The sequence below is a fragment of the Macrobrachium rosenbergii genome, chromosome 32 (genome assembly GCF_040412425.1).
Source record: "Macrobrachium rosenbergii isolate ZJJX-2024 chromosome 32, ASM4041242v1, whole genome shotgun sequence".
In the NCBI taxonomy this organism is placed as follows: domain Eukaryota; kingdom Metazoa; phylum Arthropoda; class Malacostraca; order Decapoda; family Palaemonidae; genus Macrobrachium; species Macrobrachium rosenbergii.
Window position 1 is genome coordinate 6,442,230 of NC_089772.1, and position 15,750 is coordinate 6,457,979.

General features: G+C 37.4%; 1 protein-coding gene across 10 annotated transcripts in view; it reads left to right on the top strand.

Annotated features, from left to right (window-relative positions):
• LOC136855625 (zinc finger protein 385D-like) overlaps nt 1-15,417 on the top strand; it is a 1,128,591-nt gene extending 1,113,174 nt beyond the window's left edge. For all 10 annotated transcript variants that reach the window (XM_067132760.1, XM_067132764.1, XM_067132759.1 and 7 more), the window contains one exon: nt 14,177-15,417. In XM_067132760.1, the coding sequence (XP_066988861.1) occupies nt 14,177-14,380 (204 nt within the window). In that variant the 3' untranslated portion in view covers nt 14,381-15,417. The remainder of the gene's footprint in view (nt 1-14,176) is intronic.
• Nucleotides 15,418-15,750: the final 333 nt, after the last annotated feature.

A 15,750-nucleotide genomic window follows, 5' to 3' on the forward strand; every position in this document is an offset into this window, starting at 1 on the left:
TAAAAAATTTTCTGTACCTTCCACGGGAAGTTGAAAGAGAATATTTACAACCCTGTGCAGTGCCTTTCTTCCAAGGCACTCGTAAAAATATGCTAATTTTAGTTATACATTTTTTAAAATTTTTTGGTGAAATTATAATTACAGCTTGCACAATATCATAACAGATAAGAACTAAAATCAATAACAAAATCTGAGTATATTTATTGGAGATGCATTGCCTTTCTGTGAGGTACAAATGTTTTTTCCTAATATTTCTTTGCACTTTTCTTTGTAAAATTACAATTATAGGTGACATACTATTATAAAAGATAAGAACTAAAACCAACAGCAATCCCTGGGTATATTTATGAGCAAATAAATAAAAAGATGTCATGGGATAGAGATGGGCAATACATTCCCCCCCATCAAGTCTCAAGACTGATCCCCCTCTTTCCTGTGCTGAACTACTACAGTTGCCGCAAGTCATTTAAGGACCATAGAAGTGACATGAACATCTTTCCCACTAAATTCATCCAAATTGTATGGAACCTGTTATATTAAGTCTTTAACCAGCATTTGTATGATAAATGAAAGGCTTTGGCAGTTTTATGAAAATCACCCAAAGCAACCTCAACCATTTACTTTTAGAGTAAATTTTATTGCTAGGGAATTAAACATGGCAAGGATGGAGATTTTACCAGCAAGATATTCAGTTAACTGCCCCCCCCCCCAAATCTTCCAGAGGTAAAATTTTGTAGATATTTTCATTTTATCAAGACAGAATTGTCCAGTGAGGCCATGTGGTCAATATTTTTTTAACATTCCTTAAAACATAACTCCATTGCAGTTTTCACAGATTGCTCCAAGTCAGATGCTGGCTTTGGCTTTTGAGTGGCCATCCCTGATATAGAAAGAAGCAGGAGATTATCATCTGTTGCATCTATTTTTACAGCAGAGCTATATGCAATTTTAAAGGTTTTAAAGGAAATTTTAATTCAGAATGAAAAGAGTTTTACCGAATATTATGACTCAAGAAGTGTTCTTCAGTCATTAGAATCTTTTAACTCTTTAAACCCAGATTTTAGACATATTGGAATGGCTGCTTTTAGTGAAGAGAGGTCTTCGCCAGTTTGAACAATACCGTAGTTCAACAGCTCCGGTATTAGGAATGCTAGCTGCATATCTAGTTGCCTGGCTCATTTGGGCACCCAGCGTCGGGAATTGCCTGAGGGCGCCGGTCATTATAATCGGTTTCTAGTCTTTGGGCTTTTAACCAGGAAGAATCCCACCTGATTCAGGAGGGTCCAGATTTTGAATCCAGTGGAAGTGGAAAGAGATAGCAAGGGCATTTATCATTTCATGACAAGAAAAGGTCCTGGTTTTCTCCAGTTTGCTTCCAGTGAAGCTGGAGTTTATGATGGGTATGATGGAATCAGGAACGTGTCTCCTTGATTCCTCCTGCTTGAAAGTGGCCTCGGCCTTGCACAATTTTTAAGTCAGTTCCTCTCATTGGCCCAATCAAGTACATAAACTTAGTCGGTCACGTTCGACAGTTCCATATCAACGCTTTGGAGGCGGTGACAGTCTTCCTGTCCTTGGAAACTCCCCAAGAGGTTTCCTTTTAGGCTGGTTCTGAACAAAACAGTAAACAGGTGGTTTTGGATTGTTGTTATGGTTCATTCTTCTCCATAACAACAGGGAGGTGCCTCTGTCTACCAGAACTATCCAGGGCCTCCCCTGGTGTCGGAATAGTCCTTAGGCGGAGCATCATTCAGGTAGTCTTGTGACCTTTTCCTGGGCCTAGTAGGTCTGTTTGCAACCCAATTCAGCCACAAACTATCAATCAGCCCCCTCAAACTCTGATGTCCTGGCTTTTGGTCTTTGTGAATCTTACAGTTGAGGAGGAAACTGATATTGGTCCTGTTATTACTGTTTTCCTGAAATCAGTTAAGGGATCCTACTCTACTGCAGTATGGTTCTGCAGTTAAGTAACTTAAAGCTATATTATCATTGGCCTCGAGGAAAGTGTTTTGTTGGAACCAGACTCACAGGCCCTTAACTTTCATCCCTAAGGTCTGTGTTCGTCTAAGAACAGTTTCCGTCCACATTCGGTTTCCTGGTCTTTGAGTAATGTAAGTTAGCTTGTAACCAACAATCACCTTGTTCTTATCTTTCCTTGTTAAGAAGTCCCAAAATTTTTAATCAGCTTAGCTTCTAGTGTTAGTTTTCCAGATGGTGGAACCAATCAGTTTGGTTTGTTTGGCGGAACCAATCAGTTTGGTTTCCCCCTCTTCAGGGGGTAGTGTTGTTCTAGACATTGAAGGTCCTCATGGCTGGAAAGTACTTTTACAAGGTCTGTTTCTGTGTCCAGTTTTCTCCTTGCAGGCTTTTTAGACATTTTGTCAGGTCCTCTCCTTTAAAAAGGGGGCACTGTCATTGGGTTGCTATTAGGCAGGAAGTATTCCAAGATTTATGACCAAATTACATGAACAGAGGAAGTTTTGTTTCTATTTAAGTCTTTTAGCATAAGAATGATGTTTATTTCTCCTATTTCACGGGTGAACGGGAATCCAGAAAAAGGATTTTGACAAAGGAAAAATCTATTTCTGGGAGGGTGACCCTGTTTTTCATTCTCTCCTCCCTTGATAAACTTCATTCTAGTGAGGTGGGTGCTAACATGGAATGCGGCTAGTGTTGCCTTGTATACAGTCCATTAGTAGTGCATGGGCTTGTATCGGCACCAGCCTCGTTGGGACTTTTGACATTGGGAATCTCAGGTTCCAGTTCACCCTTTTCCATACACGACTCCATCTAGTGGAGCTCCTGGGGGTAACTCCAGCATTTCATTTAGCTTTCTCTGGTATCTAGCAAACGGAATTACCTAGAAATAATGAATGGACTATTTCACCAGTAGATTTTTCCTTTGTCAAAATCCTTTTACTGGGTGCCTTCCCATGTTGGGGTGGTTGGGAAAGAGGAAGCTGACCAACTTGCAGAACCCAGATGCCTACTGCCATATCAGGATTTATATCATCCAGTAGGTCAGAAAATTAAAAATTATTGGCAATCCGTATGGGAAAATATTTTCACTAATCAAAAAAATGCGCAGTATCATGTCATCAGTGTCTCCTCGGTCATATCTCTAATATGCCAAGGAGACAAGAAATGATGTTGTGCAGATTGAAGATTTGGCATGCAAAACTCACTCATGGGTTCTTGATGTCCCATGAAAATCCTGCATTTTGTGATGACTGTACTGTGCCCGTGACTGTGAGACATTTGCTGCTTGATTGTCCCAGCCTCGGGAATTTGAGACAGTTCCAGTCCTGGGGGCATGTCAGAGAAGGTCATTTTATTCTAACTACAATTTTCAGTGAGGATTTTAATATAGAGCAGTTATACAGTATATCTTTATGTTGGAGGCAGGCCTCCTCAAAATTTAGGCTACATATAAAGTATATGTAAGTATTGATATTTGAACAAATTGAATATGTATATGTACTGTATATTTTTAGATATTTTTATATAAATATAAATTCTTTTTAAACTTAATTTCAGTTTTCTATTTAAATTTATTATGACATCAATCCCCATGGGGGGTTAGTGCTGTCAGAGTACCTCGTGCGGTGCACTGTCGGCATTACTTGAGGTTCTTTACAGTGTCCCTTCGGCACCTAGCTGCAACCCCTTTCATTTCTTTTACCGTACTTCCTTTCACATTCTCTTTCTTCCATCTTAATTTCCACCCTCCATTCTTCCATCTTACTTTCCACCCTCTCTTAACAATTGATTCATAATGCAACTGTGAGGTTTTCCTCCTGTTACACCTTTTAAACCTTTTAGTCAATTTCTGTTTCAGCACTGAATGACCTCATAGGTCCCAGTGCTTGGCCTTTGGCCTAAATTCTATATTCATTCATTATGGCATCAATAATATAAATTTATTATAGCATCAGTAACCTAGATGTTGTGACGCCAGTTTTAATAGACGTAATCAATCAATCAGTCTAGAGGTTACCATGGTACCTGAGGAAATAGTTGCTCAGAGATTGACTTAACTCCTATCTGATGAGGCTGCACTGTAAAAGAAGGCATTAACTTTCTGGTATGCCTATAGATGAAATATCATGTCTCTCTTCAAAGCTGCAAGGTCAACTTGAACTGAACATTAACAGACACACAAAGATATCTAGCAACAACTAACAGTTTTTATGACCTTGTGCTGCCCTCATTCATATATGCTACTATTGTTGAGTCATCAGTCATCACACCTATCCCTGGGATATGGGGGTGGGGAATGTTTGGAGATCAAAGAAAACAGCTTTTTATACAAGGAAGTTGATAACCATGACCTGACACATGCAAACATCAGTATATATGGAAATAGAGGGGACTGGGATAACTATTGAGGTATTTGAGATCTTGCCACCACTGTAGGTATTTCAAGACGTCTTTCAAGAATACAACTGGTTACTCAGCTAACATGTACACTGACAGCCTCAAATTCCTGAGCTGCTATTGATTCTACTGCACTATAAAGTAACAGTACACAACTATTTTCTCCCCCCAGTACGAGATGCCAAGTTAGGGATTAACACATCTTGGCCAGAGGAACTAGAAGGTGCCTAAACTGCCAGACCAAGGATAACAGTCCAGATCCTGCCCTCTTTTAGGCAGACCAAAGTTGTTACCATGTCAATGTCCAATTTTTCCCATTGATATGCAGTCATTGGCTTAATTAACAGGTACATGTCAGTCATCCATGGATCTCAGTTGTGTTATTCCGGCCCGCTCATACTGCCACATCACTTCCATCTTGAAGCTATGTGCAGCACATATTTGTTCATCTGGTTGAGGTTGATTTTGGGCTTCTTTTGCAGCATCAACCTCACTTCACTGCCCAAGGCCTGAAACCTGTCAATGCCACCCCTGTACATTGGGAATTCTTGTTGTAACAGGAAGTGCTTGTCTCCAGAACGTTTCTGGCTCTCCTGTAGAACTGTGGAAGGGAATACCATCTTCCCTTCTGTAACTTCTTTTACTAGGGGACTTCACCATAGGCTGTCTGCCTTTCTCAACTCGGAAGAGTGACGGTGACTGCTCCCCCCCATGGTGGAGGCCTGGTGTCACTTGCTGTCTAAGTCTCTGGTGTAGAAACAACCCTGGCCATTGTTGAAGGGGATTGCTGCCTAGTGGATAAAACCATACTGCCCAAGTTGAAGATTGTTGCCTTAGTTGCCATTGTCATCTTCTCCAATAGCACCTCGATTGTTCTCACTGGAAACACAAATGGGTCTAAAAGGTTCAAGGCCCTCATGCTCTTGATATTTAGAGAGAGAGGTTCTTAGAATTCACTCTTCATCATATACTATGTCATCAACTCAGCATTAGTCAGAAAATAAATGAACTTGATGTTTAGAATTGAAGTCCAGCTAAGTGACAAACACTATCCTTCTAGCTTTGGGGACATCTTTCAACAACTTGGCTCCCTCTGACAGATGTACTGATGGTTCTACACAGCCAGGAACTTCCAGAGAAATGCCCATTGTGTCAGTGTATGAAGTGGTGAAGGGAATTATGGGCAATGTGCTTGTGAGGAACAACCCTGGATCTTGCAGATCTAGAATCTCTGGTCAGGCAGTGAAAACAAGTAAAGTTGTTCTTACCTTATAGCTGACACCTCCTTGGTTTTCTGAAATTTATGAAGTCCCAAGATCCCACACACCCAGTCAAGGGCCTTGAAGGTGGTCTCATCTTGCACGACCATAGTTATCTATTTGTTCAATGATAACCACGCATTCCTTAGTCAAGTTTCAATGCATGCTCTTAGCCAGCATTAAGGTAAGTCGGCACAATCTGTTCCTTCATTATGGTAGGTTTTTCAACACGGAAGGTCAACAACTTGCTAGCTTCCTCTGTAGGGTCACAAGTGTCTTACAAATCTCCCTTGAAAATGAGCTTTCTGTCATCTTACTCTTGACGTGTGAGAGAAGTTACTGATGAGGAGGCATTAATGGAGGATGATAACTACAAAGAAAACTGGTCAACAGCTTCTTCTTAGCCAGTGTCACGGAACAACAACATGCATTGTTGCTCTTCCTCAAAGAATCTCAGCTGTGACCACTGCTAAGGCAGCTGTTTACAGTGCTTTGGGACTAAATTTGGTAGAATACTTGATGTCTTTATCATCTTCAAGGTGAGAGAACAAATGGTCATAATCAGTAATGCCCTTTGGAGAGTCCTACCACAGGGGGATCATCTGGATGGGAAATGCCAGTCATAATTTTGGAGTAGCTGTTCTCCGTAGAGTCATAGAACAGGAAAATTTACTGTTGATCTTATGTTAAGAATGACAAAGTCACTTTGCATGTTACATTCATATGGCTGTCTCAAATGAAGGTGAAGATGTGACTGGATGTTTAAGGCCTTGAGTGTCTTAAGATGGTCAGTGCCAAAGTGGTCCTGGTCTCAGTATCCTGGCTGGCACTACTTTTGCCTGAAGATGTCTGGCACTACTGTTGCCTGAAGATGTCATTTTTAACAATACAACTGGACAGTCTTCAAGGATCCCATAAAATGGCAGGTTCTAGATTGCCATGTTTCATTGTCACTGGAGTCATGCCTTGGGGATTCCTTGACTTCTGCACAGGAACTAGAAGAGAGGGGGGGGGTCACTACTGGTGGTGTGTCCATCCACTGCTGGAAGCTCACTTACAACTGTAGGATGCGGGCACTGTGTAGTTCGCTTACAACTATAGGATGCAGGCACTGTGTAGGTGATGGCTTAGTGGAATCACACGATCAGCTGTTCAAGTGCTTTTGCATTAAGCCAGTCATAGACGAGAATAGTCCTTATGGGAAAGGTAAGAATCATTCTTGGATATCAGTTAGTAGCGGGGGGTTCTGAACAGGCAGGTGTGGTCAGTGGACAAGACAGACATTGTGAGGTTGTAGGGGCTATTTTCAATACACTATTGGAGATGAGATGTCAGAGAACAAATTTAGAGGTTAATAAGAAAACTCACATATTACCTATTCCTTTTTTAATAACCTTAATATTACAGTGGTCTGAAGACTTCCTAATTTTATTTACAATTTATCATAATCATATGCAAACCATTGCACACAACTAGTCACCTTATTACTACTACACAAAACCCTCACAATAACCCGTATCTAAGTCTAACTCATCAATCTTAATACGGGTACACAATCCTTTGTCCGAAGTCCTTAGGGCCAGATGTGTTTCGGTTTTCGGAATTTTTCGGATTTCAGAACTGGGTCAGGAGGATAATCAAACATCACCACTCCAGCAACAAGATTTTTTTTCCTTTTTTCATGTTTTTTCATTATAGTTATTTATTGATTATACTTAATTTTATTAATATACAGTAGAACCCTGGTCCTAGACCATACCAGAACTCGACATAATCGGATTTCGATGCGAAATGTCAAGTAAATTTTGCGTCGGAGCTCAAACAAACCGGAATCCGGCCCGATAAATCATATGTTTGTAAAAGAAAAAGTTTTGGTCAGCCGCTGCTAGTTGGTGTTGTTGGTGGCGTTCTTCCCATGCGTATTTCAAAGTGTTTAAAGCCCACACGCGCTGCTGCTGTTGTTTGGAGAAGTACACGTTTGTACAGGTATATCATAATTTTTTTTGGCTTTCTGCACCGAATTCTCATCCAGTTATGGGTCCCAATATGTTAGGTATCACAGTATTTATACAAAGATGTTTTACAGTGATTTTGTTCATTATTCTAGTAGACTGTGTGAAATACACCATAAATACTGAACGTAAACCAGGGTGTTGCTTTGGTTTGTTTACATCTGCTCATGCCACAAGCTGCCGACGTAGCTTAGGCAATTTTTCTTAATTTTATAACAGACATATAGTAATTTGGCTTTTAAATACTATAATTTTAATTTACTGTAATAATCAGGCTTGTTTTTTAATGTTACTATTAACAACAGTTTTTGTGTACCCGTTACAGTACATAGGCTAGGTGTACCATCGGTGATACGCCGCATTGGTCGTAGGCCAATTTTTTTGATACAGTATGCATTTAAAAATGTAAAAAGTGCTTCTGATATGGTAAGTTATTTAACTCTGAACTTTATTTAATTGTAATTTGTGTAAGGTTTTGTATAAAAAGGCAAGATTGGGATAATGACTGGTGGTCAGGAATGGATTAATCTATTTTCAGTTATTTCTTATGGGAGAAATTGATTCAGAATTCGACTAAATCGAATCTCGACGCTTCTTCTAGAATGGATTAGCGTCTAGGACCGGGGCTCTACTGTACTGTTAAATGAAGGCGAGGTAAAGATCATCAACTATAAAATAGTGGGACAGTTAAGACCGTATGTTCACTAACATTTTGTTTTCAACAAAATCATTCCGTAAAACACAAAAATATAGGTGATCAAAATAATTGTAATTCAACTTGTTTATTTTAACAATAAGTAAGACTATAAAATACATTTCATCATGTCGATCTTGGAGAGGGTTGTTCTATATTGTTACTAACATAGTCATCAGTTTGCAGTTATACATTTGAAGATGGTCCTGAAACAGGATTCACCACTATACAGACTGTGTGGGATTATTTTCCATACCATTAATATTATATTAAAGTTAAAGTTATTGTTAAACTCCTTTAATAAAGAAATAATTACCATATATATTCGTGTAACGCATGATCTCGCGTATCGTGTGACCCCCAAATTTTCACCCATAAAAAACGATTTTATCATGTATCATGCAAGGTCCTTTTTAGAAATCAGATTGCAATAGACTAACTGCTTTTGCTCCATCTCTTTATCCCAGCTTCTAGTCGAGTTAAAAAAGTAAAAGACATTAATAAGAGAAGGGATCGTTAGTAACAGTATACTCGTGTAAACGCGTACAGCCATAAACAACGAAACAAGAAACAGCTGTTTTGCTTTGAACAGCCGAATTGGAAAACAACAGCTGTTTTGCTTGCATTTCAACCATCGTATGATAGTAAATAATTACCATATTTGTGCTACATATGACATTAAGTAGAATAGGACATATTTTTTATTACTTTATTACAGTACTGTATACCCTTATTCCCTATGGAGAAAAGATTGGCAAGGAAATATTCTGCTAAATTTAAGCTGGAAGTTGTAGCATTGGGAAAAGATTGGCAAGGAAATATTCTGCTAAATTTAAGCTGGAAGTTGTAGCTGAAGCTGAGAAAAGAATGTTGAAGCTACTAATGACTATAAATTATTGTGCATTGGTAACACGGGTGAAACTCACCTTAACTTTGATATGCCATCAAACTCGATCGTAAATAAAATTGGAGAGAAAAGTACTTAATCAAAACTACTGGTCATGAAAGAACACATTTTACTGTTTTAATGTGTATGGCAGATGGGACGAAACTTTCTCCCATGGTTATCATTCAACGGAAATTGATGCCTAAACAAAAATTCCCGAATGGTATTGTTGTTTCACAAAAACCTCAATAGTGCAAATGGCGCATGGTCGCTATGTTTATACTTTATAATACAATAGTAATATGAGAATGCTGTACATAGAATATTATTGGATTCAGTGAAGTAAAACATAACTTTTCAAAAGATCCATGGAAAAGATGAATAATGTATTAGTTGTTTGTATTTTATAAAATGATACTAATATGTGAATAATACATACACTAAATTTATGTCTATATCTTGTGTATGATGTGACCCCCTTAAAATCAGCTTCAAATTTAGGTCTTCAAAAGTCTCAGGATACGCGAGTATCTACAGCATATGAAGCAAATTATTGAATAATTTTTGCCATTGTTATAATCATGACATTGTTCAAACCTAGTGCTGTCCACAATTTTTCATCGAAATATGTCTAAAACTGAACAGAAGTAGAGGGCTATCATTGGCTAACAGCTCTCCATGGCAACTAACACTGCACTGACATAACCCTCAAAACAAAATTAATCTCTTCAATCTCTCGAGGAATGTTAATCCATTTCTAATTACCTGCTGGTCATACCCTTTATAGTACACGCAACTGACAACAAAATTTGTTTATTAGGCGACTCAAATTAGCAATATCTCTTCCAGAGAGAGAGAGGGAGGGATTTTTTAGGACTCTAAGGCTTGGAAGATGTACAATTATATTATTATCTTGGGATTTTCTAAGGTCAATTCTTGGGATTTCATAATTGAGTAGCGGCACATCCAAATGACTCGGGTCAGCCATTAGCACACCAAGCTGTCAATCTACTCTCAACAAAATTTTTTCAAGTTTTAATGCTTTTTGGTTTTTAGAATTTTGGATAAATGAATTTGTAGCTGTAAACCCCACATATTTGCTGGGGATGCGTACCACATCCCCCTGCGAATACCTAAAATCCACAAATACTTAAAAACCCTTCTCAAAACACTTAGAACTCAGTTCTACCTTCTAAAAACACTTAGAACTGCCTATTTTTATAGTTCAAAAAAAAAAAAAAAAAAAAAAAAAAATCAAAATGCTTATACAGATGCACAGCATTATCCTCATGATCATGGTGTTAGATCCCAAAAATTTTTTACCCATTGTTTGTTGGGAAAAATGTATCTCGAATATAGCCTAGCCTACACTACAAAGTATTCTCTACACATATATGGTATCGTAATTATCATCAGCTAATTTGGAAGTTTATGCAGATTGACTTATGATAGTTCAATACAAAGAGAAATTGAATAACAAACAAGAATTAGCTTAGCCTACGCTATGGTAAAGTAAGTCCCCTGTATTCATGGTCCCACTATTTGCGGACTCACCTATTCGCGGATTTCTCTGTGGAATGTATATACACATTATTCGCATAAAATTTGCCAGTTCGCGGTATTTTTCACTGAGAAATATTCACTAATTACTGTATTTTAATATTTTCATGACTAAATGCACTTTTCGTTGTAAAATTAAAATACTCAGGTGTGAGCATTTTTAGTTTTATTTTTTTGTGTTTAAACTATCACAATAGGCAGTTCTAAGTGTTTTAAGATGGGTTTTAAGTATTCACATATTTTAGCTATTTGCGAATGTGGGGGTTTACTGTATATCGTATACATATACGATAGCCTACCCTACATTATACTGTATAGTACTCTATATTCACATATTAATATCGTATTATACAAGCAACAACATAACAAATATGCAGCTTTTCCATGGATCTTTTAAAATGTTATGTTGTACTTTATACTGTATCCATTAATACTGTTGCTTTTGTATTATTAGTTGCGATCATAGTGATCTATGTTTTGGTTTGGAAATCGATTGCGCGGTAAGTTTATTTCTCTGTATTTAACTCTGTTCAGAGCACTTTTATTGCTTCCAGTTAGCATAAATGGATCTCTAGATATTTTATTTATGTGGGGTAAGGTTATTTTTCGTTATACGAAGTGTTTTTAAATCGAAATATAACTAAAAATACATCTCGTTGTGAAATTAATTAAGCTATTTTTTCATAAATAGATGACATTGGCCGTTTTGGGGGTATGTTTGTTTTGTGTAAAAAAAAAAGAAATCAAGATTACCTTCGCTCTTTTAACTTGATACCATCACAATACGAGCTTTATGTATTTATCTTTTATCAGCGTGAAAACAGCAGTAATATGTGTTCTTTCATGCCAAGTAATTTTGATTAAAATATTCTCTCCTAGTTTATTTACAGTCTAGTTTCATCCATGTTGCCAATGCAGAATAATTTATAGTCATTAGCAGCTTGCACATTGTTTTCTCAGCTTCAGCTACAACTTCTCAGCTTCAGCTACAACTTGAAGCTTAAACTTAGCAGTATATTTCCTTTCCAATCTTTTATCCACAGCAAATAAGGGTATAATGTAAAAATATATCGGTCCTATTCTAAACGTCATTTGTAACATAACTATGGTAATTGTTTACTACTGTACGATGGTTGAAATACAAGCAAAACAGCTGTCATCAGATTCGGTTATAAGCAAAACAACAGTTTCCCATTCAGTTGTTTAAGACTGTTTCCATTTACGCAATAGTATAATGTCACAAACAATACTTTTATTATTCTCTTTTACTTTTTTAATTAGATGGGATAAAGAGATGGAGGAATAGAAGTTACTCTATTGTAATTTGGTCTCTCTCGCTGCCTGATTGTACATTGCTGGCACGCGATTTAAAAGTATTTTCTAGATACTGTCGTATTGGTATTGATTACTTACCCCATCACAAAATCAAATTATCGTAACTCGAGCACTACCTGGGTACCCAAATATTTTAATAGTTTTATCACAAAAAGTACATTTAATCACGGAAATGTGAAATTACAGTAATTAATGAATATTTTTCAGTGAAAAATACCGGGATTTGGCGAACTTTCCGCGAATAATGTGTGTATATGTTCCATAGAGAAATCCATGGATCAGTGAGTCCGCGAATTGTGAGAACACGAATACAGGGGGTTTGCTGTACTACCAAAAGAACCTTAACTTAAATTATTTACAATTCTAAATTTAGGGGATCTCTGCCTGTCACTCATCCTTTACGTAAGTTTATGGACAGACTTTGGTGGGAGTCCCTGTACTTAATCCTTTAGACTGTGTCAATTGTCAGCCAGTAATACACACCTGGATTGTGCTGCCTCCTGTCTCCCTTTCCTTGAACTTAACACTCAACCAAACATACTTAACTGCGGAATCGCTATCACCACAGCATTATACATTATTGGCAGAGGAAACTATTCATTGGCAGCACCCCTTAAGTAGTCTCCACAACATCAAGCTCAAGATTCACTATGCACAGTGTCCAAAAAAAATCATTAAAAGTCAAAGATATCAGACTCGGCTTGATGTTGTCGCACAGGGCCTTCAACTTCAATCTCCTAACCACTGTAGTCTAGAGATGGCACTTGTTAGTATCCCTGATCTTCATCATACAATGCCAACAGAAATCTTGTGTTCTACACTTGAAGGGGAGCTCCACTATCAATCAACTCTACTGCAATAAACAAAAAAAAAAAAAACAAATACTCAGACAAACACATTCATAAACAAAACATGCACACAGCACAATGTCAGAAAACACTGCTATCAAACAAACAACATGACAACCAAAGTAAATCCTATCACACAAACCCAACTTCTAAATGCCACCATGAGGTCAATCCAGTTAACCTGTTAGTGGGCAAGACAGGTGTGAAGGAGTCATGGCAGCCAGTGGGCTGTACTGTATAGGAAAAGGTGTGGCGACTGGCATAGAATCCAGACTGGTGCTGTATCACCTCCGCTAAATGCAGGCAAAGCAGACCTGTCTGCTGTAGCACTTCTGTACAGTCAAGAGTATAGGGCCTCTTGCCTTAGCTCAACTGATGCTCTGGCAACCACACATTTCACTCTCAACTTCCTTAGCTATCAAGAATTTTGAGATATTGACCATGTGATACATGGAGATTTCAGTCTACCTTTGCCTCTGTGTATCTTCACTGTAAATGCAAGGGGCTGGGATTTTATATATTGGGAGCAATAGTTGTGGCAGGTCAAATTTCACTAGCCACAGATATTCTGCACTCTTCCTTCAAACCATTGTCCATGTCAAATCTACATTCATTCTCAGCGGTTAGTTTAAATTTATACCTATTTTCTAATATGAAATAAGGGCACTGACCATCAACCTCGCTCTCCGGGCATTCAACTATTCATAGTATCCCATGAAAATTCCTTGGAATCTTGGTTCCTTACCAGTTCTATTCTCAGTCATTTCTTGGATCGATCAGGACTTTTCAAAGGCTGGGGGCTTCCAATGCTCAACCTCCCACCTAAATTGCAATTTGGGTATTTTATAACTGACGAGTTTAATATCAACAGACTTAAGTTCTCTTATATAACAATATATATTTTTTCTTTCCCATTAATCATATACTGAATAGCCTTCCCATCCACTTGTTCTCACAATGTCAGATGTAGTCTGTGCAACGGAATGAGTTTAGTAGTTATTACTAATCACTGAGTCTCAGGTACATGCTCAGACAGTTGCCTTTTCTGCTTCTGCCTTCAAGATAGTCTGGGGACATTTAGACTACAGATGAAGTATGCTAAATGATTGATGGATTTTATGAAAATATAGATATAAAATCTTAATTTTCTGAATTGATGTACTTTTTATGAGTATGACTGAAGTGTTAATCTTGTTTCTTTATAGCACTTGAAATCCCGCAAGCATTTAGATATAACAAGTGGAAACAAAGAGAAGAGGAAATCAAAAGGTGGCTATTTTTGGAGAGGAGGTAGGCGGCGTCCTGCATTCCGAGGGGGGCCCCGCCCAAGGGGACGAGGACGCCCAATATCTCATACGTACACTCAACCCCTCTCTAGTAACTTTGTTGCTGGGGGTGCATTGCTGTGAGGACTTAAAAAATCATAAGTAGGCATAGTGCTGTTATGTGGGATTTGTAAGAATAAAAAGGTGGACAGGTATGTTGAAAAGTGTTCAGATCTGACCGTTGCCCTACTCTGTAGCCAGTATATAGGTGTAAACTTAAAATATGTAGATTTTAGTTATGAAATTAAAAATTTTTAAGCTAGAGAGAGGTTTCTTGTATTTTGTTAAAATGGAATTTTTTCATGCAGTTTGAAACTGCAGAATGAGTAGTGATATTGGAACTGAAGAGAACATATAAAAGCAGACATTGATTTTTTTTTTTTTTTTTAGCAACTGTTGAATTGCAGATTAATGGTCTGTAGTTTTGTCAGAACTCATTTTTCATTTAATGGGTACGTTTTAGTGCAGCTGCAGATATGTTAACGTATCTTTTTTAAGCAGTGTTGAGAACATAGAATGCCAAATCATTATTTAATTAAAGTCAGGTTGCCATGGAACCTGTAAAACCTCTACATTATCAGCTTGTCACTTGTTTCTGTAGTACACAGCTTCTAAAAGTATGTTCTCTTGAAATCAAAATCCTTCTTGCATAACCTATTTCAGATTGTAGAATAGTTAGGAAAATTTGGCTTTCTTTGGAGTTATTTATAAGTTAGATGTGGAAACTTCAGAAATGCCAGACAAAGACCTTATATTTTTATTTAGGTTAGATTTTGGAAAACATTTGGAATATATTTGTTTGCTAGGTTGACATTTTATTTTCCAAGGATTTTTTTTATTCACAATTTTGTGTGATTCAGGCCTAATATTTTCTGGTGAGAAAGTATAAATTGTTACTCTGCATCCAAAGTCACCCACTACTATAATTGTAGAACTATTGTTATCACTTTGAATAAATGTTTTAAATTGAAATTTATATCCTTTGTTATGCTTTAAATGTGGAAACAATTGCAACAAAAAGAACCCATTGTGTTCATTTTGAGTTTATGAATTCATAGTTCTAAGTATTTTAGGAAATATTGCTATGTGACCTAATTTTTCCAGTAAAATTCTTGAAAAATTAATAGGTTTACATTCCCTTACTTTGATGTGTTAGTATAAACTTTGATGTGTTAGTATAAGATCTTACCTATCCATCTCCATCATGATGACAACAAGAGAAATGTCTTACTAAGATTTTCTTTAGGTAAGATATTTTTATTTAGTGCAATATTTTGGTGTGTCTGTGTCATCCTTTGAGGAATGAGGAAATGAAAACCATGGTCATTGTTGTCATATTTTGTAAGTGCAAGAAAGGGCAATTTAATTTGGTAAACCCTGTTAGCAGGGACACATCATATGTGAACAACAGTGTTTTAAGTTTTATGAACATAAGGTATATGCCCTTCCATTTA